Source organism: Oncorhynchus mykiss, chromosome 2 (genome assembly GCF_013265735.2).
Source record: "Oncorhynchus mykiss isolate Arlee chromosome 2, USDA_OmykA_1.1, whole genome shotgun sequence".
Lineage (NCBI taxonomy): Eukaryota > Metazoa > Chordata > Actinopteri > Salmoniformes > Salmonidae > Oncorhynchus > Oncorhynchus mykiss.
This window is the reverse complement of record NC_048566.1, coordinates 101,505,110-101,529,879: the sequence shown is the minus strand read 5'-3', so window position 1 is coordinate 101,529,879 and position 24,770 is coordinate 101,505,110. Positions and strand designations below refer to the sequence as shown.

Below are 24,770 nucleotides of genomic sequence, written 5' to 3'. Positions count from 1 at the left end.
CCCTGTTCATCTCTCCCCCCCCCCCCCCGCCCCCTCACAGGGTCCTGCTCCAGTGTGGTCTGGATTTGGACAGTGGTGATGTGGATGGCTGGACAGCCCTGCATGCTGCTGCTCACTGGGGACAGCAGGAGGTGTGTTCTCTGCTGGCTGACAACATGTGTGAGATGGCTGCTCTCAACAACGTGGTGAGTGGGAGAAGATACACGCACTCCCTGAATGTACAAAGCATTAAGTACACCCCCCCCCCCCCCAGCATGTTAGCATTAGCATTAGCATTAGCAACAATTAGCATGTTCCAATCTGAGAGTAAATACAGCTGCATTTTATTGATTAAAGTCACCTTGTCCGAGAGAGATTTACACGGTTATCGAAAAGTCACACCTACAGGTTTTCCCCTATCAGGATAATGAATGGTAGAAAAACGATTGGAAGCGTTTCCCTGTTTGACCGCTAGGTTTTATGGGTATTATGACACCTCCAGTCTGGGGCTGTATTAGTCTCCCTATGTGCCCAGACACGGAGCATCTCAATCACGCTGAGTATGTAACGGCTCATGCAATGTAATCACATCTGTACTACATGCTGACTCAGCAGTATTGTTACACAAATGGAACCCTATTCCCTATATAGTGCACTACTTTAGACCAGAGCCCTATAGAACCCTATTCCCTATATAGTGCACTACTTTAGACCAGGGCCCTATAGAACCCTATTCCCTATATAGTGCACTACTTTAGACCAGAGCCCTATAGAACCCTATTCCCTATATAGTGCACTACTTTGGACCAGAGCCCTATAGAACCCTATTCCCTATATAGCGCACTACTAAAGTAGTGTATTATCCAGGGAATAGGGTGCCATTTTGGACACTCATAATGTCAATGCACTAAATGATGTGTGTCCTTGTTCCAGGGACAAACCCCTCTAGAGGTAGCAGATGACACCCTAGTGGACACTCTGGAGGAGCTGACAAAGAAACAAAATTCTGTAAGTCTCTTTCGCCGTCCTAATGGCATCCTATGTCCTATAAAGTGCACTACTATTAATATAAAATATATTTTTGATTTATTTAACTCTTTTTTTTTTTTTTTTTACAACATGATTCCATGTGTGTTATTTCATAGTGTTGATGTCTCCACTATTCTACAATTTTATAAAATAGTAAAACTAAAGGGAAACACTTGAATCAGTAGGTGTGTCCAAACTTTCACTGGTACTGTATGTCTTCCTGTATATTTACTCTGTATATGTCTTCCTGTATATTTACTCTGTATATGTCTTCCTGTATATTGACTCTGTATATTTACTCTGTATATGTCTTCCTGTATATTTACTCTCCCAAAATTGTTGCCACCCCTATTACTAGCCTGTTCAACCTCTCTTTCGTGTCGTCTGAGATTCCCAAAGATTGGAAAGCAGCTGCTGTCATCCCCTTCTTCAAAGGGGGGGACACTCTTGACCCAAACTGCTACAGACCTATATCTATCCTACCCTGCCTTTCTAAGGTCTTCGAAAGCCAAGTCAACAAACAGATTACCGAACATTTAGAATCCCACCATACCTTCTCCGCTATGCAATCTGGTTTCAGAGCTGGTCATGGGTGCACCTCAGCCACGCTCAAGGTCCTAAACGATATCTTAACTGCCATCGATAAGAAACATTACTGTGCAGCCGTATTCATTGATCTGGCCAAGGCTTTCGACTCTGTCAATCACCACATCCTCTTCGGCAGACTCGACAGCCTTGGTTTCTCAAATGATTGCCTCGCCTGGTTTACCAACTACTTCTCTGATAGAGTTCAGTGTGTCAAATCGGAGGGTCTGTTGTCCAGACCTCTGGTAGTCTCTATGGGGGTGCCACAGAGTTCAATTCTTGGACCGACTCTCTTCTCTGTTTACATCAATGATGTCACTCTTGCTGCTGGTGATTCACTGATCCACCTCTACACAGACGACACCATTCTGTATACTTCTGGCCCTTCTTTGGACACTGTGTTAACAAACCTCCAGGCGAGCTTCAATGCCATACAACTCTCCTTCCGTGGCCTCCAATTGCTCTTAAATACGAGTAAAACTAAATGCATGCTCTTCAACCGATCGCTGCCTGCACCTGCTCGCCTGTCCATCACTACTCTGGACGGCTCTGACTTAGAATATGTGGACAAATACCTAGGTGTCTGGTTAGACTGTAAACTCTCCTTCCAGACTCACATCAAACATCTCCAATCCAAAGTTAAATCTAGAATTGGCTTCCTATTTCGCAACAAAGCATCCTTCACTCATGCTGCCAAACATACCCTCGTAAAACTGACCATCCCACCGATCCTCGACTTCAGCGATGTCATTTACAAAATTGCCTCCAAGACCCTACTCAATAAATTGGATGCAGTCCATCACAGTGCCATCCGTTTTGTCACTAAAGCCCCATATACTACCCACCACTGCGACCTGTACGCTCTTATTGGCTGGCCCTCACTTCATACTCGTCGCCAAACCTACTGGCTCCAGGTCATCTACAAGACCCTGCTAGGTAAAGTCCCCCCTTATCTCAGCTCGCTGGTCACCATAGCAGCACCCACCTGTAGCACGTGCTCCAGCAGGTATATCTCTCTGGTGAACCCCAAAGCCAATTCTTCCTTTGGCCGCCTCTCCTTCCAGTTCTCTGCTGCCAATGACTGGAACGAACTACAAAAATCTCTGAAACTGGAAACACTTATCTCCCCCACTAGCTTTAAGCACCAACTGTCAGAGCAGCTCACAGAATATTTATTTATTTATTTTGCTCCTTTGCACCCCATTATTTTTATTTCTACTTTGCACATTCTTCCATTGCAAATCTACCATTCCAGTGTTTTACTTGCTATATTGTATTTACCTTGCCACCATGGCCTTTTTTTGCCATTACCTCCCTTCTCACCTCATTTGCTCACATTGTATATATACTTATTTTTCTACTGTATTATTGACTGTATGTTTGTTTTACTCCATGTGTAACTCTGTGTCGTTGTATGTGTCGAACTGCTTTGCTTTATCTTGGCCAGATCGCAATTGTAAATGAGAACTTGTTCTCAACTTGCCTACTTGGTTAAATAAAGGTGAAAATAAATAAATCAATAAATATTTACTCTGTATATGTCTTCCTCTATATTGACGCTGTATATTGACTCTATATATTTACTCTGTATATGTCTTCCTGTATATTTACTCTGTATATTTACTCTGTATATGTCTTCCTGTATATTTACTCTGTATATGTCTTCCTGTATATTTACTCTGTATATTTACTCTGTATATGTCTTCCTGTATATTTACTCTGTATATGTCTTCCTGTATATTTACTCTGTATATGTCTTCCTGTATATTTACTCTGTATATTTACTCTGTATATGTCTTCCTGTATATTTACTCTGTATATGTCTTCCTGTATATTTACTCTGTATATGTCTTCCTGTATATTTACTCTGTATATGTCTTCCTGTATATTTACTCTGTATATGTCTTCCTGTATATCTCTCTAGCTGCGTACAGAAAAAGCCAAGCTGTCCCAGCCTCCTGTCATCGAGACCAGCCCTCCTATCAATATGGCATCGGTTCGACCACGCAAGTCAGTGCCCCAGCATGTCTGTTGTCTGTGCCAGTCTGTTACCCACCTAGGAATCACTGATACAGAACCACAGACGTAGCTTAGTGTGTTACTGATATGAGCCAAGAGAATCAGCCACTGTCTTTTACCCACCTGACACCTCTCTACCAATAGAATCACACTCTGTTACCCACCTGACACCTCTCTACCAGTAGAATCACACTGTCTGTTACCCACCTGACACCTCTCTACCAATAGAATCACACTGTCTGTTACCCACCTGACACCTCTCTACCAATAGAATCACACTGTCTGTTACCCACCTGACACCTCTCTACCAATAGAATCAGACACTGTCTGTTACCCACCTGACACCTCTCTACCAGTAGAATCACACTGTCTGTTACCCACCTGACACCTCTCTACCAATAGAATCACACTGTCTGTTACCCACCTGACACCTCTCTACCAATAGAATCACACTGTCTGTTACCCACCTGACACCTCTCTACTAATAGAATCAGACTGTCTGTTACCCACCTGACACCTCTCTACCAATAGAATCACACTGTCTGTTACCCACCTGACACCTCTCTACTAATATAATCAGACTGTCTGTTACCCACCTGACACCTCTCTACCAATAGAATCAGACACTGTCTGTTACCCACCTGACACCTCTACCAATAGAATCACACTGTCTGTTACCCACCTGACACCTCTCTACCAATAGAATCACACTGTCTGTTACCCACCTGACACCTCTCTACTAATAGAATCAGACTGTCTGTTACCCACCTGACACCTCTCTACCAATAGAATCACACTGTCTGTTACCCACCTGACACCTCTCTACTAATATAATCAGACTGTCTGTTACCCACCTGACACCTCTCTACCAATAGAATCAGACACTGTCTGTTACCCACCTGACACCTCTCTACCAATAGAATCACACTGTCTGTTACCCACCTGACACCTCTACCAGTAGAATCACACTGTCTGTTACCCACCTGACACCTCTCTACCAATAGAATCACACTGTCTGTTACCCACCTGACACCTCTCTACCAATAGAATCAGACACAGTTGTTATCTACAGTGATGGCCTGGTCATCCAATACTATTCATATAGTTAAGCTGTCCCTCAGTCTCCCACACAGGATCCAGTTACAGTCCAAATCCTGGTTTTGTTTGTTTTAGTTTACGCACACACACGGATTGTCTTCGCCCTTAGTGATCACCGTCACTGATTGGTTCCTCCATGCCTAGCTGTCATCCTCTCCCCTGCAGGACCTCAATCTCTCGTATGAGCAGCCGAGAGAAGATCTGCCTCCACGAGAGGGAGAAGCACCCTCCCCCTGCCCTGACCAGCAGCCCTGCTGAGGATGAGGATGAGGAGGGGGTACAGACTCAGCATGGGACACAGGGACAGGCCCAAGCCTCCAGCAGCTCCAGTTCAGAAGAAGAGGAGGACGAGTCTGAGAGCGATGCAGAATCGGGTGAGCGACTGAGAGAAAATGAAGTTTCCCTGGTGTCAAGTGCATTTCAGTCTAGTCCATTCATGAAGTAACATTTGAGTTTACTGAATTGAAATGGAATGGACCTAAACCCTGTCATGACAGATACCTAAAAGACTGAAACCCATTGTGGAGTTGTTCTATTGTAGGGAATCATGTGGAGTTGTTCTATTGTAGGGAATCATGTGGAGTTGTTCTATTGTAGGGAATCATGTGGAGTTGTTCTATTGTAGGGAATCATGTGGACTTGTTCTATTGTAGGGAATCATGTGGAGTTGTTCTATTGTAGGGAATCATGTGGAGTTGTTCTATTGTAGGGAATCATGTGGAGTTGTTCTATTGTAGGGAATCATGTGGACTTGTTCTATTGTAGAGAATCATGTCATTAACTGGCTGATGGTGATTGTTGCAGAGAATCATGTCATTAACTGGCTGATGGTGATTGTTGCAGAGAATCATGTCATTAACTGGCTGATGGTGATTGTTGCAGAGAATCATGTCATTAACTGGCTGATGGTGATTGTTGCAGAGAATCATGTCATTAACTGGCTGATGGTGATTGTTGCAGAGAATCATGTCATTAACTGGCTGATGGTGATTGTTGCAGAGAATCATGTCATTAACTGGCTGATGGTGATTGTTGCAGAGAATCATGTCATTAACTGGCTGATGGTGATTGTTGCAGAGAATCATGTCATTAACTGGCTGATGGTGATTGTTGCAGAGAATCATGTCATTAACTGGCTGATGGTGATTGTTGCAGAGAAAGCCAAAAACCGAGAGATCATCAACAACTTGAACAACAAACGCAACAGCTCCTCCCCCCATGCTACCTCCATGGCAACCAGCACTTCAGGAAACACTGTTAAAAAGGTATGTTTCTGTTGGTGTTTAAACGCCAGAATGCTGGGTAGGGCAGCTATGACTTGGTATCTCCCTGGTGATGGAGTCAGCTACGGCCTGGGGGGGACTCAGATGAACAACCTGTGCACTCTGCTATTGACTATTTAAAGTGATTTGGTAAATTGTCTTTTATTACCTCTGTTGGCAGGTCATTAATCTAAGTTGATTTGATCAGTGAATCGTACATCTCTCTCTCCTTCTGCAGCAGGACCCAGGGAAGCCCCCAGCCCCAGAGGCAGCACCTAGCTCAGCCCCTGGTGCTGCCCCTGGCTCCTGGAGGACCTCTCTTCGTAAAGCAGGCAGCTCCGTGACCCTGGGGCCTTCAGGTACCACCGACCCAAGCCAGGAGTCCAACCGCGGGGCGCCTCAGTCGGGCCTGGGTATGATCCGCTCTGCCTCCAGCCCACGCCTCAGCTCTGACACCAGTACAGACACGAAGGTACTGGAACCAGACCACATTGATGATAAAAACACACCTTTAAAAGGTACCGGAGCATCACAGGCTGAGAATTATTTGTGACAACTGTTGATTCTTTACAGATACAGTACAGGAGCATCACAGGGTGAATTTGAGTTGTATTCCCTTGATTCGTCTCCTCATTGTATTCCCTTGATTCGTCTCCTCATTGTATTCCCTTGATTCGTCTCCTCATTGTATTCCCTTGATTCGTCCCCTCATTGTATTCCCTTGATTCCTCTCCTCATTGTATTTCTTTGATTCCTCTCCTCATTTCCTTCACAAAACAACCTCTAATCTATTTAGAGAAGTACGCAAGGAGAGAGAACACAAGGAATCAAGGAAATACAACTACATCTTAGACTGGACCAACTACATCACTACCTCTAATGCACTACTGTCCTCTTAGACTGGACCATCTACATCACTACTGTCCTCTTAGACTGGACCATCTACATCACTACTGTCCTCCTAGACTGGACCATCTACATCACTACTGTCCTCTTAGACTGGACCATCTACATCAGCACCTCTAATACACAACTGACCTCTTAGACTGGACCAACGACATCACTACTGTCCTCTTAGACTGGACCATCTACATCACCACCTCTAATACACTACTGACCTCTTAGACTGGACCAACTACATCACTACTGTCCTCTTAGACTGGACCAAATACATCACTACTGTCCTCTTAGACTGGACCATCTACATCACTACTGTCCTCTTAGACTGGACCATCTACATCAGCACCTCTAATACACAACTGACCTCTTAGACTGGACCAACGACATCACTACTGTCCTCTTAGACTGGACCATCTACATCACCACCTCTAATACACTACCGACCTCTTAGACTGGACCAACTACATCACTACTGTCCTCTTAGACTGGACCAAATACATCACTACTGACCTCTTAGACTGGACCAACGACATCACTACTGTCCTCTTAGACTGGACCATCTACATCAGCACCTCTAATACACAACTGTCCTCTTAGACTGGACCATCTACATCACTACTGTCCTCTTAGACTGGACCATCTACATCAGCACCTCTAATACACAACTGTCCTCTTAGAATGGACCATCTACATCACTACTGTCCTCTTAGACTGGACCAACTACATCACCACCTCTAATACACTACTGACCTCTTAGACTGGACCAACGACATCACTACTGTCCTCTTAGACTGGACCAACGACATCACTACTGTCCTCTTAGACTGGACCAACGACATCACTACTGACCTCTTAGACTGGACCAACGACATCACTACTGTCCTCTTAGACTGGACCATCTACATCGCTACTGTCCTCTTAGACTGGACCATCTACATCACTACTGTCCTCTTAGACTGGACCAACTACATCACCACCTCTAATACACTACTGACCTCTTAGACTGGACCAACGACATCACTACTGTCCTCTTAGACTGGACCAAATACATCACTACTGACCTCTTAGACTGGACCAACGACATCACTACTGTCCTCTTAGACTGGACCAACTACATCACTACTGTCCTCTTAGACTGGACCATCTACATCACTACTGACCTCTTAGACTGGACCATCTACATCACTACTGTCCTCTTAGACTGGACCATCTACATCACTACTGTCCTCTTAGACTGGACCATCTACATCACTACTGTCCTCTTAGACTGGACCATCTACATCACTACTGTCCTCTTAGACTGGACCATCTACATCACTACTGTCCTCTTAGACTGGACCATCTACATCACTACTGTCCTCTTAGACTGGACCATCTACATCAGCACCTCTAATACACAACTGACCTCTTAGACTGGACCAACGACATCACTACTGTCCTCTTAGACTGGACCATCTACATCACCACCTCTAATACACTACTGACCTCTTAGACTGGACCAACTACATCACTACTGTCCTCTTAGACTGGACCAAATACATCACTACTGTCCTCTTAGACTGGACCATCTAATACACAACTGTCCTCTTAGACTGGACCATCTACATCACTACTGTCCTCTTAGACTGGACCATCTACATCAGCACCTCTAATACACAACTGTCCTCTTAGACTGGACCATCTACATCACTACTGTCCTCTTAGACTGGACCATCTACATCAGCACCTCTAATACACAACTGTCCTCTTAGAATGGACCATCTACATCACTACTGTCCTCTTAGACTGGACCATCTACATCACTACTGTCCTCTTAGACTGGACCAACTACATCACCACCTCTAATACACTACTGACCTCTTAGACTGGACCAACGACATCACTACTGTCCTCTTAGACTGGACCAACGACATCACTACTGTCCTCTTAGACTGGACCAACGACATCACTACTGTCCTCTTAGACTGGACCATCTACATCACTACTGTCCTCTTAGACTGGACCAAATACATCACTACTGACCTCTTAGACTGGACCAACGACATCACTACTGTCCTCTTAGACTGGACCATCTACATCGCTACTGTCCTCTTAGACTGGACCATCTACATCACTACTGTCCTCTTAGACTGGACCAACTACATCACCACCTCTAATACACTACTGACCTCTTAGACTGGACCAACGACATCACTACTGTCCTCTTAGACTGGACCAAATACATCACTACTGACCTCTTAGACTGGACCAACGACATCACTACTGTCCTCTTAGACTGGACCAACTACATCACTACTGTCCTCTTAGACTGGACCATCTACATCACTACTGACCTCTTAGACTGGACCATCTACATCACTACTGTCCTCTTAGACTGGACCATCTACATCACTACTGTCCTCTTAGACTGGACCATCTACATCACTACTGTCCTCTTAGACTGGACCATCTACATCACTACTGTCCTCTTAGACTGGACCAAATACATCACTACTGTCCTCTTAGACTGGACCAACTACATCACTACTGTCCTCTTAGACTGGACCAACTACATCACTACTGTCCTCTTAGACTGGACCATCTAGTTAGTAGTGATATGTTTGAAACTATTCATAGCTAGATATTGATAGATCATCAAACGTCCTTGTACTTTCAGGAACCCAGGACTGCCAGAGTGAACCCCAGTCCAACCAGACGTCTCTTCAGTATACCAGACACCAACCCAGACAGCACTAGCAGGTTTGTGAACCCCAGTCCAACCAGACGTCTCTTCAGTATACCAGACGGCAACCCAGACAGCACTAGCAGGTTTGTGAACCCCAGTCCAACCAGACGTGTCTTCAGTATACCAGACAGCAACCCAGACAGCACTAGCAGGTTTGTGAACCCCATTCCAACCAGACGTCTCTTCAGTATACCAGACAGCAACCCAGACAGCACTAGCAGGTTTGTGAACCCCATTCCAACCAGACGTCTCTTCAGTATACCAGACAGCAACCCAGACAGCACTAGCAGGTTTGTGAACCCCATTCCAACCAGACGTCTCTTCAGTATACCAGACGGCAACCCAGACAGCACTAGCAGGTTTGTGAACCCCAGTCCAACCAGACGTCTCTTCAGTATACCAGACAGCAACCCAGACAGCACTAGCAGGTTTGTGAACCCCAGTCCAACCAGACGTCTCTTCAGTATACCAGACAGCAACCCAGACAGCAGTAGCAGGTTTGTGAACCCCATTCCAACCAGACGTCTCTTCAGTATACCAGACGGCAACCCAGACAGCACTAGCAGGTTTGTGAACCCCATTCCAACCAGACGTCTCTTCAGTATACCAGACACCAACCCAGACAGCACTAGCAGGTTTGTGAACCCCAGTCCAACCAGACGTGTCTTCAGTATACCAGACAGCAACCCAGACAGCACTAGCAGGTTTGTGAACCCCAGTCCAACCAGACGTCTCTTCAGTATACCAGACAGCAACCCAGACAGCACTAGCAGGTTTGTGAACCCCAGTCCAACCAGACGTCTCTTCAGTATACCAGACAGCAACCCAGACAGCACTAGCAGGTTTGTGAACCCCAGTCCAACCAGACGTCTCTTCAGTATACCAGACAGCAACCCAGACAGCACTAGCAGGTTTGTGAACCCCATTCCAACCAGACGTCTCTTCAGTATACCAGACAGCAACCCAGACAGCACTAGCAGGTTTGTGAACCCCAGTCCAACCAGACGTCTCTTCAGTATACCAGACAGCAACCCAGACAGCAGTAGCAGGTTTGTGAACCCCATTCCAACCAGACGTCTCTTCAGTATACCAGACACCAACCCAGACAACACTAGCAGGTGGGCTCAGCTTGCCTCACATGATGCTGTCACGTACCACAGTATGGAATGGAAGTGAAAGGCTGCTCATCGGCTTCACTGTGTGTGTGTGGCTGAGTGCGTTTGTGAGAATAGCTAAACAGGTTTTGAGCTTCACTGCATCACCCCCCCTTTCTCTCCCTCTCTCTCAGCTGGTTGAGTTGTAGCGCCTCTTACACCCCTCCTCCTCTCTCCCTCTCTCTCAGCTGGTTGAGTTGTAGCGCCTCTTACACCCCTCCTCCTCTCTCCCTCTCTCTCAGCTGGTTGAGTTGTAGCACCTCTTACACCCCTCCTCCTCTCTCCCTCTCTCCCAGCTGGTTGAGTCGTAGCGCCTCTTACACCCCTCCTCCTCTCTCTTCTCTCCCTCTCTCCCAGCTGGTTGAGTCGTAGCGCCTCTTACACCCCTCCTCCTCTCTCTCCTCTCCCTCTCTCTCAGCTGGCTGAGTCGTAGCGCCTCTTACACCTCTCTCCCTCTCTCTCAGCTGGCTGAGTCGTAGCGCCTCTTACACCCCTCCTCCTCTCTCCCTCTCTCTCAGCTGGCTGAGTCGTAGCGCCTCTTACACCCCTCCTCTCTCTTCTCTCCCTCTCTCTCAGCTGGCTGAGTCGTAGCGCCTCTTACACCCCTCCTCCTCTCTCCCTCTCTCTCAGCTGGCTGAGTCGTAGCGCCTCTTACACCCGCCGCCTCAATAGCACAGGATGTGATCTCAGTAGCTCCACCCCCTCCTTGCCTCTCAGGTATGTCCTACAGCCTTGGTTCCGTCCGTCGGTGTGTCTTCCCACTCTTGGGGCTTCTGGTTGAAGTGTGAATTTCCCGTTCTGTGGTGTTTGTGTGTTCAGTATTGTCGCTGGATGTCTCCTGAATATTATGTTCATTCAGCCTTTCTTTAACCAGGTTCAGACAGGAAACTCCGCTTGGTTGGTTGAACCATTTGTTAGATAAGATACACGCAGTACGTCAGAACGTGGCCTGTAGACTCTGCTCTCTCGCTGCCAGAACATGCATCGCGTTAAGATGATAGTAAATCCAGCCAGAGAACAAGGTACTCTGTACCAACTTCCTGCAGGACGGAAAACCAGAACCTAACAGGAAGGTGGCAAAGCAGAAAACAGACATGTATGTTAGAGCAATACAGGATACACCAGGACATAGCCAGGATACACCAGGGACATAGCCAGGATACACCAGGGACATAGCCAGGATACACCAGGATACACCAGGACACACCAGGGACATAGCCAGGATACACCAGGATACACCAGGACATAGCCAGGATACACCAGGGACATAGCCAGGATACACCAGGACATGGTCAGGATACACCAGGGACATAGCCAGGATACACCAGGATACACCAGGGACATAGCCAGGATACACCAGGACATAGCCAGGATACACCAGGGCATAGCCAGGATGCACCAGGACACACCAGGACATAGCCAGGATACACCAGGACATAGTCAGGATACACCAGGACATAGCCAGGATACACCAGGACATAGCCAGGATACACCAGGACATAGCCAGGATACACCAGGACATAGCCAGGATACACCAGGACATAGCCAGGATACACCAGGACATAGTCAGGATACACCAGGACATAGTCAGGATACACCAGGACATAGCCAGGATACACCAGGACATAGCCAGGATACACCAGGACATAGCCAGGATACACCAGGACATAGCCAGGATACACCAGGACATAGCCAGGATACACCAGGACATAGTCAGGATACACCAGGACATAGCCAGGATACACCAGGATCCACCAGGGACATAGCCAGGATACACCAGGACATAGCCAGGATACACCAGGATACACCAGGGACATAGCCAGGATACACCAGGATACACCAGGACATAGCCAGGATACACCAGGACATAGCCAGGGACATAGCCAGGATACACCAGGGACATAGCCAGGATACACCAGGGCATAGCCAGGATATACCAGGGACATAGCCAGGATACACCAGGATACACCAGGACATAGCCAGGATACACCAGGACACACCAGGATACACCAGGACACACCAGGGACATAGCCAGGATACACCAGGACATAGCCAGGATATACCAGGGCATCGCCAGGATACACCAGGGAGAGAGCCAGGATACACCAGGACATAGCCAGGATACACCAGGACATAGCCAGGATACACCAGGACATAGCCAGGATACACTAGGGACATAGCCAGGGTACACCAGGATACACCAGGGACATAGCCAGGATACACCAGGATACACCAGGGACATAGCCAGGATACACCAGGGACATAGCCAGGATACACCAGGACATAGCCAGGATACACCAGGGACATAGCAGGATATACCAGGGACATAGCCAGGATACACCAGGACATAGCCAGGATACACCAGGACATTGCCAGGATACACCAGGATACACCAGGGACATAGCCAGGATACACCAGGGACATAGCCAGGATACACCAGGGACATAGCCAGGATACAACAGGATACACCAGGGACATAGCCAGGATACACCAGGACATAGCCAGGATACACCAGGATACACCAGGGACATAGCCAGGATACACCAGGGACATAGCCAGGATACACCAGGACACACCAGGACATAGCCAGGATACACCAGGGACATAGCCAGGATACACCAGGACATGGTCAGGATACACCAGGGACATAGCCAGGATACACCAGGATACACCAGGGGCATAGCCAGGATACACCAGGACATAGCCAGGATGCACCAGGACACACCAGGACATAGCCAGGATACACCAGGACATAGTCAGGATACACCAGGACATAGTCAGGATACACCAGGACATAGCCAGGATACACCAGGACATAGCCAGGATACACCAGGACATAGCCAGGATACACCAGGACATAGTCAGGATACACCAGGGACATAGCCAGGATACACCAGGACATAGTCAGGATACACCAGGACATAGTCAGGATACACCAGGACATAGCCAGGATACACCAGGACATAGCCAGGATACACCAGGACATAGCCAGGATACACCAGGACATAGCCAGGATACACCAGGACATAGCCAGGATACACCAGGACATAGCCAGGATACACCAGGGACATAGCCAGGATACACCAGGACATAGCCAGGATACACCAGGACATAGCCAGGATACACCAGGACGTAGCCAGGGACATAGCCAGGATACACCAGGGACATAGCCAGGATACACCAGGGCATAGCCAGGATATACCAGGGACATAGCCAGGATACACCAGGATACACCAGGACATAGCCAGGATACACCAGGACACACCAGGATACACCAGGACACACCAGGGACATAGCCAGGATACACCAGGAAATAGCCAGGATATACCAGGGCATCGCCAGGATACACCAGGGAGAGAGCCAGGATACACAAGACATAGCCAGGATACACCAGGACATAGCCAGGATACACTAGGGACATAGCCAGGATACACCAGGATACACCAGGGACATAGCCAGGATACACCAGGGACATAGCCAGGATACACCAGGACATAGCCAGGATACACCAGGGACATAGCCAGGATATACCAGGGACATAGCCAGGATATACCAGGGACATAGCCAGGATACACCAGGACATAGCCAGGATACACCAGGGACATAGCCAGGATACACCAGGACATAGCCAGGATACACCAGGATACACCAGGGACATAGCCAGGATACACCAGGACACACCAGGATACACCAGGACATAGCCAGGATACACCAGGACATAGCCAGGGACATAGCCAGGATACACCAGGGACATAGCCAGGATACACCAGGTTATAGCCAGGATATACCAGGGACATAGCCAGGATACACCAGGATACACCAGGACATAGCCAGGATACACCAGGACACACCAGGATACACCAGGACACACCAGGGACATAGCCAGGATACACCAGGACATAGCCAGGATATACCAGGGCATCGCCAGGATACACCAGGGAGAGAGCCAGGATACACCAGGGACATAGCCAGGATACACCAGGACATAGCCAGGATACACCAGGGACATAGCCAGGATATACCAGGGACATAGCCAGGATACACCAGGACATAGCCAGGATACACCAGGACATAGCCAGGATACACCAGGACATAGCCAGGATACACCAGGATACACCAGGGACATAGCCAGGATACACCAGGACATAGCCAGGATACACCAGGACATGCCAGGATACACCAGGATACACTAGGAACATAGCCAGGATACACCAGGGACATAGCCAGGATACAACAGGATACACCAGGGACATAGCCAGGATACACCAGGACATAGCCAGGATACACCAGGATACACCAGGGACATAGCCAGGATACACCAGGGACATAGCCAGGATACACCAGGGACATAGCCAGGATACACCAGGACATAGCCAGGATACACCAGGGACATAGCCAGGATACACCAGGACATGGTCAGGATACACCAGGGACATAGCCAGGATACACCAGGGACATAGCCAGGATACACCAGGACATAGCCAGGATACACCAGGATACACCATGACATAGCCAGGATGCACCAGGACACACCAGGACATAGTCAGGATACACCATGACATAGTCAGGATACACCAGGACATAGCCAGGATACACCAGGACATAGCCAGGATACACCAGGACATAGCCAGGATACACCAGGACATAGCCAGGATACACCAGGACATAGCCAGGATACACCAGGGACATAGCCAGGATACACCAGGACATAGCCAGGATATACCAGGGACATAGCCAGGATACACCAGGACATAGCCAGGATACACCAGGATACACCAGGGACATAGCCAGGATACACCAGGACATAGCCAGGATACACCAGGGACATAGCCAGGATACACCAGGACATAGCCAGGATACACCAGGACATAGCCAGGATACACCAGGATACACCAGGGACATAGCCAGGATACACCAGGGACATAGCCAGGATACACCAGGGACATAGCCAGGATACAACAGGATACACCAGGGACATAGCCAGGATACAGCAGGACATAGCCAGGATACACCAGGATACACCAGGGACATAGCCAGGATACACCAGGGACATAGCCAGGATACACCAGGGACATAGCCAGGATACAACAGGATACACCAGGGACATAGCCAGGATACACCAGGACATAGCCAGGATACACCAGGATACACCAGGGACATAGCCAGGATACACCAGGGACATAGCCAGGATACACCAGGGACATAGCCAGGATACACCAGGACACACCAGGACATAGCCAGGATACACCAGGGACATAGCCAGGATACACCAGGACATGGTCAGGATACACCAGGGACATAGCCAGGATACACCAGGATACACCAGGGACATAGCCAGGATATACCAGGGACATAGCCAGGATACACCAGGACATAGCCAGGATACACCAGGACATAGCCAGGATACACCAGGATACACCAGGGAGATAGCCAGGATACACCAGGACATAGCCAGGATACACCAGGATACACCAGGGACATAGCCAGGATACACCAGGACATAGCCAGGATACACCAGGATACACCAGGGACATAGCCAGGATACAGCAGGACATAGCCAGGATACACCAGGATACACCAGGGACATAGCCAGGATACACCAGGGACATAGCCAGGATACACCAGGGACATAGCCAGGATACAACAGGATACACCAGGGACATAGCCAGGATACACCAGGACATAGCCAGGATACACCAGGATACACCAGGGACATAGCCAGGATACACCAGGGACATAGCCAGGATACACCAGGGACATAGCCAGGATACACCAGGACACACCAGGACATAGCCAGGATACACCAGGGACATAGCCAGGATACACCAGGACATGGTCAGGATACACCAGGGACATAGCCAGGATACACCAGGATACACCAGGGACATAGCCAGGATATACCAGGGACATAGCCAGGATACACCAGGACATAGCCAGGATACACCAGGACATAGCCAGGATACACCAGGATACACCAGGGAGATAGCCACGATACACCAGGACATAGCCAGGATACACCAGGATACACCAGGGACATAGCCAGGATACACCAGGGACATAGCCAGGATACACCAGGGACATAGCCAGGATACAACAGGATACACCAGGGACATAGCCAGGATACACCAGGACATAGCCAGGATACACCAGGGACATAGCCAGGATACACCAGGGACATAGCCAGGATACACCAGGGACATAGCCAGGATACACCAGGACACACCAGGACATAGCCAGGATACACCAGGGACATAGCCAGGATACACCAGGACATGGTCAGGATACACCAGGGACATAGCCAGGATACACCAGGATACACCAGGGACATAGCCAGGATACACCAGGACATAGCCAGGATACACCAGGATACACCAGGACATAGCCAGGATGCACCAGGACACACCAGGACATAGCCAGGATACACCAGGACATAGTCAGGATACACCAGGACATAGCCAGGATACACCAGGACATAGCCAGGATACACCAGGACATAGCCAGGATACACCAGGACATAGCCAGGATACACCAGGACATAGTCAGGATACACCAGGGACATAGCCAGGATACACCAGGATACACCAGGACATAGCCAGGATATACCAGGGACATAGCCAGGATACACCAGGACATAGCCAGGATACACCAGGACATAGCCAGGATACACCAGGATACACCAGGGACATAGCCAGGATACACCAGGACATAGCCAGGATACACCAGGGACATAGCCAGGATACACCAGGACATAGCCAGGATACACCAGGACATAGCCAGGATACACCAGGATACACCAGGGACATAGCCAGGATACACCAGGGACATAGCCAGGATACACCAGGGACATAGCCAGGATACACCAGGGACATAGCCAGGATATACCAGGACATAGCCAGGATATACCAGGACATAGCCAGGATACACCAGGATACACCAGGGACATAGCCAGGATACACCAGGGACATAGCCAGGATACACCAGGGACATAGCCAGGATACACCAGGGACATAGCCAGGATACACCAGGATACACCAGGGACATAGCCAGGATACACCAGGGACATGGTCAGGATACACCAGGGACATGGTCAGGATACACCAGGGACATAGCCAGGATACACCAGGACATGGTCAGGATACACCAGGGACATAGCCAGGATACACCAGGATACACCAGGGACATAGCCAGGATACACCAGGATACACCAGGACATTGCCAGGATGCACCAGGACACACCAGGACATAGCCAGGATACACCAGGACATAGTCAGGATACACCAGGACATAGCCAGGATACACCAGGACATAGCCAGGATACACCAGGACATAGCCAGGATACACCAGGACATAGCCAGGATACACCAGGACATAGTCAGGATACACCAGGGACATAGCCAGGATACACCAGGACATAGCCAGGATATACCAGGGACATAGCCAGGATACACCAGGACATAGCCAGGATACACCAGGACATAGCCAGGATACACCAGGACATAGCCAGGATACACCAGGATACACCAGGGACATAGCCAGGATACACCAGGACATAGCCAGGATACACCAGGGACATAGCCAGGATACACCAGGACATAGCCAGGATACACCAGGACATAGCCAGGATACACCAGGGACATAGCCAGGATACACCAGGGACATAGCCAGGATACAACAGGATACACCAGGGACATAGCCAGGATACACCAGGACATAGCCAGGATACACCAGGATACACCAGGGACATAGCCAGGATACACCAGGACACACCAGGACATAGCCAGGATACACCAGGGACATAGCCAGGATACACCAGGACATGGTCAGGATACACCAGGGACATAGCCAGGATACACCAGGATACACCAGGGACATAGCCAGGATACACCAGGACATAGCCAGGATACACCAGGATACACCAGGACATAGCCAGGATGCACCAGGACACACCAGGACATAGCCAGGATACACCAGGACATAGTCAGGATACACCAGGACATAGCCAGGATACACCAGGACATAGCCAGGATACACCAGGACATAGCCAGGATACACCAGGACATAGCCAGGATACACCAGGACATAGTCAGGATACACCAGGGACATAGCCAGGATACACCAGGACATAGTCAGGATACACCAGGACATAGTCAGGATACACCAGGACATAGCCAGGATACACCAGGACATAGCCAGGATATACCAGGGCATAGCCAGGATACACCAGGACATAGTCAGGATACACCAGGACATAGCCAGGATACACCAGGACATAGCCAGGACACACCAGGGACATAGCCAGGATACACCAGGACATAGCCAGGATATACCAGGGCATCGCCAGGATACACCAGGGAGAGAGCCAGGATACACCAGGACATAGCCAGGATACACCAGGACATAGCCAGGATACACTAGGGACATAGCCAGGATACACCAGGATACACCAGGGACATAGCCAGGATACACCAGGATACACCAGGGACATAGCCAGGATACACCAGGACATAGCCAGGATACACCAGGGACATAGCCAGGATATACCAGGGACATAGCCAGGATACACCAGGACATAGCCAGGATACACCAGGACATAGCCAGGATACACCAGGACATAGCCAGGATACACCAGGGACATAGCCAGGATACACCAGGATACACCAGGGACATAGCCAGGATACACCAGGACATAGCCAGGATACACCAGGACATAGCCAGGATACACCAGGATACACCAGGGACATAGCCAGGATACACCAGGGACATAGCCAGGATACAACAGGATACACCAGGGACATAGCCAGGATACACCAGGACATAGCCAGGATACACCAGGGACATAGCCAGGATACACCAGGGACATAGCCAGGATACACCAGGGACATAGCCAGGATACACCAGGGACATAGCCAGGATACACCAGGGACATAGCCAGGATACACCAGGACATAACCAGGATACACCAGGGACATAGCCAGGATACACCAGGGACATAGCCAGGATACACCAGGATACACAAGGGCATAGCCAGGATACACCAGGATACACCAGGACATAGCCAGGATACACCGGGATACACCAGGGACATAGCCAGGATACACCAGGATACACCAGGGACATAGCCAGGATACACCAGGGACATAGCCAGGATACACCAGGACATAGCCAGGATACACCAGGATACACCAGGGCATAGCCAGGATACACCAGGACATAGCCAGGATACACCAGGGACATAGCCAGGATACACCAGGACACACCAGGACACAGCCATCAGGGAAGTGTGTGCAGAATCTCGTGGACTAAATAGACAGTCATATTAACAGAGTGATTAACTATTTGGTGCATCTGATTCAGAACTGGAGTTTCCTGTCTGAACCGGCTGCTTGATCTCTTCGTCTGCCATCCAAACTGATTTAACACTGAAACATAGAGTGGCTAAAAAACGTATTTCACAAGGATGCACCAGCCATACGCTATTTATGTGGCTGTTGTAGGGAATATGAAGTAGGGAATATGCTGTAGAGAATATGCTGTAGAGAATATGCTTTAGGGAATATGCTGTGGATCAGGGGTTATGCTGTAGGGAATATGCTATAGAGAATATGCTGTAGGGGTTATGCTGTAGAGAATATGCTGTAGGGGAATATGCTGTAGGGGTTATGCTGTAGATCAGGGGTTATGCTGTAGGGAATATGCTGTAGAGAATATGCTGTAGGGGAATATGCTGTAGGGGTTATGCTGTAGATCAGGGGTTATGCTGTAGGGAATATGCTGTAGAGAATATGCTGTAGGGGAATATGCTGTAGGGGTTATGCTGTATATCAGGGGTTATGCTGTAGGGAATATGCTGTAGGGGTTATGCTGTAGGGAATATGCTGTAGAGAATATGCTGTAGACCAGGGGTTATGCTATAGAGAATATGCTGTAGAGAATATGCTGTAGAGAATATCCTGTAGGGAATATGCTGTAGAGAATATGCTGTAGGGGTTATGCTGTAGGGAATATGCTGTAGAGAATATGCTGTAGAGAATATGCTGTAGGGGTTATGCTGTAGATCAGGGGTTATGCTGTAGAGAATATGCTGTAGACAATATACTGTAGGGAATATGCTGTAGAGAATATGCTGTAGGGAATATGCTGTAGAGAATATGATGTAGGGGTTATGCTGTAGATCAGGGTTTATGCTGTAGAGAATATGCTGTAGAGGTTATGCTGTAGAGAATATGCTGTAGGGAATATGCTGTAGAGAATATGATGTAGGGGTTATGCTGTAGATCAAGGTTTATGCTGTAGGGAATATGCTGTAGGGTATATGATGTAGGGGTTATGCTGTAGATCAGGGGTTATGCTGTGGGGAATATGCTGTAGATCAGGGGTTATGCTGTAGGGAATATGCTGTAGGGGTTATGCTGTGGGGAATATGCTGTAGGGAATATGCTGTAGAAAATATGCTGTAGGGAATATGCTGTAGATCAGGGGTTATGCTGTAGGGAATATGCTGTAGGGGTTATGCTGTGGGGAATATGCTGTAGGGAATATGCTGTAGAAAATATGCTGTAGGGAATAGCATATGGAATATGCTGTAGATCAGGGGTTATGCTGTAGGGAATATTATGCTGTAGGGAATATGCTGTAGGGGTTATGCTGTAGGGGTTATGCTGTAGGGGTTATGCTGTAGGGAATATGCTGTAGGGAATATGCTGTGGGGAATATGCTGTGGGGAATATGCTGTAGACCAGGGGTTCCCAAACATTTTTGCCCCACGACCCCATTTGTGACCCTCACCCATGTGAACAAAAATTATGTAATTAACAGCCAATGTTGACTTTTTTTATTTAGAGCTGTGACTGTCATTGAAAAACATTAACAGTATTTCTGATTGTCTTCTCTACAAATGGACATTAACTGCTGTGAGTGTCCCTCACAGCTAACGTCCATTTGGAGAGCAAAGGTTGGGGAGTTTTTGAGTCAGAGTTTCCTCTTGATTGCTAGATATTGAATAAATGATTTGTTTAACAGTGTTATCTGACAAAGGTATTGCTGTTCGTTTCTGTTCCTCTGCCTCCCAACTCATTGTTTTCACCATATCAATTGCGGCCGGTAATATCAAAGTCTCTGCTATAGTGTGTAGTTTGATAGTGTAGCTAGTCATTCACCATGGGAGTGATTCAATCGTGTGTAGTTTGATAGTGTAGCTAGTCATTCACCATGGGAGTGATTCAATAGTGTGTAGTTTGATAGTGTAGCTAGTCATTCACCATGGGAATGATTCAATAGTGTGTAGTATGATAGTGTAGCTAGTCATTCACCATGGGAATGATTCAATAGTGTGTAGTTTGATAGTGTAGCTAGTCATTCACCATGGGAATGATTCAATAGTGTGTAGTATGATAGTGTAGCTAGTCATTCACCATGGGAGTGATTCAATAGTGTGTAGTTTGATAGTGTAGCTAGTCATTCACCATGGGAATGATTCAATAGTGTGTAGTTTGATAGTGTAGCTAGTCATTCACCATGGGAGTGATTCAATAGTGTGTAGTTTGATAGTGTAGCTAGTCATTCACCATGGGAGTGATTCAATAGTGTTTAGTTTGATAGTGTAGCTAGTCATTCACCATGGGAGTGATTCAATAGTGTGTAGTTTGATAGTGTAGCTAGTCATTCACCATGGGAGTGATTCAATAGTGTGTAGTTTGATAGTGTAGCTAGTCATTCACCATGGGAGTGATTCAATAGTGTGTATTTTGATAGTGTAACTAGTCATTCACCATGGGAGTGATTCAATAGTGTGTAGTTTGATAGTGTAGCTAGTCATTCACCATGGGAGTGATTCAATAGTGTGTAGTTTGATAGTGTAGCTAGTCATTCACCATGGGAGTGATTCAATAGTGTTTAGTTTGATAGTGTAGCTAGTCATTCACCATGGGAGTGATTCAATAGTGTGTATTTTGATAGTGTAACTAGTCGTTCACCATGGGAATGATTCAAGTGCAACAGTGTGGCCGTTAAATTGGAATCATTTTCATTTAGATGTTTTAAGTAAACCACATTTACATTCTTTTGAGATACAAAGAAGATATTATATTTTTTTTTTTTTGTGTTTATTTATATATATATCTTTTGGGGGCGGGGGGTTGCAAATTCTCCCACGACCCCATTTTCATAGCAGTCGCGACCCCTGGTTTGGGAACCACTGCTGTAGGGCAGAGGCTGTATTTATTATTGTCAATAAGTCTGGTTGTATTCCCAGCTCATCCTGTGGACGCAGACTGGATGACCCCACAGTGACCTCAACAACAGGAACTGGAAGTAGCTTCTCTGCTGGACTCAGTCGTCTCAACATCCTAGTGGCCCAGAGGTGGGTGATTGGCTCTTTCTCACGTCTTTCATTGATCTAAAATAACTGTCCAGCTTCCATCATGTACAGGGCTAAGCCTGATGACCAGCTTCCATCATGTACAGGGCTAAGCCTGATGACCAGCTTCCATCATGTACAGGGCTAAGCCTGATGACCAGCTTCCATCATGTACAGGGCAAAGCCTGATGACCAGCTTCCATCATGTACAGGGCCTTCAGAAAGTATTCCCGCCCCTTTAGCTTTTTCCACATTTTGCTGTTACAGCCTGAACATAAACATAGTAATATAAATGACAGAGTGAAAAGAAGGAAGCCTGTACAGAATAAAAAATATTCCAAAACATGCATCCTGTTTGCAACAAGGTACTAAAGGCATTCTGCAACAACAACAAAAAAGGCAACATGCATTTTTTTGTTCTCAACACAAAGCGTGATGTTTGGGGAAAATCCAACACAACACATTACTGAGTACAACTCTTCACATTTTCAAGCTGCATCATGTTATGGCTATGCTTGTCATCAGCAAGGACTAAGGAGTTTTTTTAGGATAAAAATAAACGGAATAGTGCTAAGCACAGGCAAAATTCTAGAGGAAGACTTGGTTCAGTCTGCTTTCCAACAGTCACTGGGAGACAAATTCACCTTTAATTTAAAAAAAAAAAAAATTATTTTATTTTTACCTTTTATTTAACTAGGTAGGCCAGTTGAGAACACGTTCTCATTTACAACTGCGACTTGGCCAAGATAAAGCAAAGCAGTGCGACACAAACAACAACAGAGTTAGACATGGGATAAACAAACGTACTATCAATAATACAATAGAAAATCTGTGTACAGTGTGTGCAAATGGCATGAGGAGGTAAGGCAATAAACAGGTCATAGTAGCGAAGTAATTACAATTTAGCAGTTAATTAAGTTAACAATTTAGCAATTAACACTGGAGTGATAGATGTGCAGATGAGGATGTGCAAGTAGAAATACTGGTGTGCAAAAAAGTGAATAAAAACAACATGGGGATGAGGTAGGTAGGTGGTTGGATGGGCTATTTATAGATGGGCTGTGTACAGCTGCAGCGATCGGTTAGCTGCTCTGACAGCCGATGTTTAAAGTTAGCGAGGGAGATATGAGTCTCCAACTTCAGTGATTTTTGCAATTCGTTCCAGTCATTGGCAGCAGAGAACTGGAAGGAGAGGCGGCCAAAGGAGGTGTTGGCTTTGGGGATGACCAGTGAGATATACCTGCTGGAGCGCGTGCTAGGGGAGGGTGCTGCTATGCTGACCAGTGAGCTGAGATAAGGCGGAGCTTTACCTAGCAAAGACTTGTAGATGACCTGGAGCCAGTGGGTTTGGCGACGGATGTGTAGCGAGGGCCAACCAACGAGAGCGTACAGGTCGCAGTGGTGGGTAGTGTATGGGGCTTTGGTGACAAAACGGATGGCACTGTGATAGACTGCTTCCAATTTGTTGAGTAGAGTGTTGGAGGCTATTTTGTAAATGACATCGCCGAAGTCGAGGATTGGTAGGATAGTCAGTTTTACGAGGGTATGTTTGACAGCGTGAGTGAAAGATGCTTTGATGCGAAATAGGAAGCCGATTCTAGATTTAATTTAGGATTGGAGATGTGAGTCTGAAAGGAGAGTTGACAGTCTAGCCAGACACCTAC

At 47.5% G+C, this 24,770-nt stretch overlaps 1 protein-coding gene across 4 annotated transcripts in view; it reads left to right on the top strand.

Annotated features, from left to right (window-relative positions):
• The window catches only part of LOC110501253 (protein phosphatase 1 regulatory subunit 12A), a 71,609-nt gene that overhangs the window by 23,871 nt on the left and 22,968 nt on the right, over positions 1-24,770 (top strand). The window contains exons 5-13 of one of the 4 annotated variants that reach the window (XM_036961016.1): positions 41-185; positions 913-987; positions 3,518-3,603; positions 4,876-5,084; positions 5,866-5,975; positions 6,211-6,444; positions 9,529-9,611; positions 11,382-11,468; positions 23,002-23,109. In XM_036961016.1, the coding sequence (XP_036816911.1) occupies positions 41-185; positions 913-987; positions 3,518-3,603; positions 4,876-5,084; positions 5,866-5,975; positions 6,211-6,444; positions 9,529-9,611; positions 11,382-11,468; positions 23,002-23,109 (1,137 nt within the window). The remainder of the gene's footprint in view (positions 1-40; positions 186-912; positions 988-3,517; positions 3,604-4,875; positions 5,085-5,865; positions 5,976-6,210; positions 6,445-9,528; positions 9,612-11,381; positions 11,469-23,001; positions 23,110-24,770) is intronic. The other 3 variants (XM_036961033.1, XM_036961026.1, XM_036961034.1) reach the window with 3 other exon arrangements.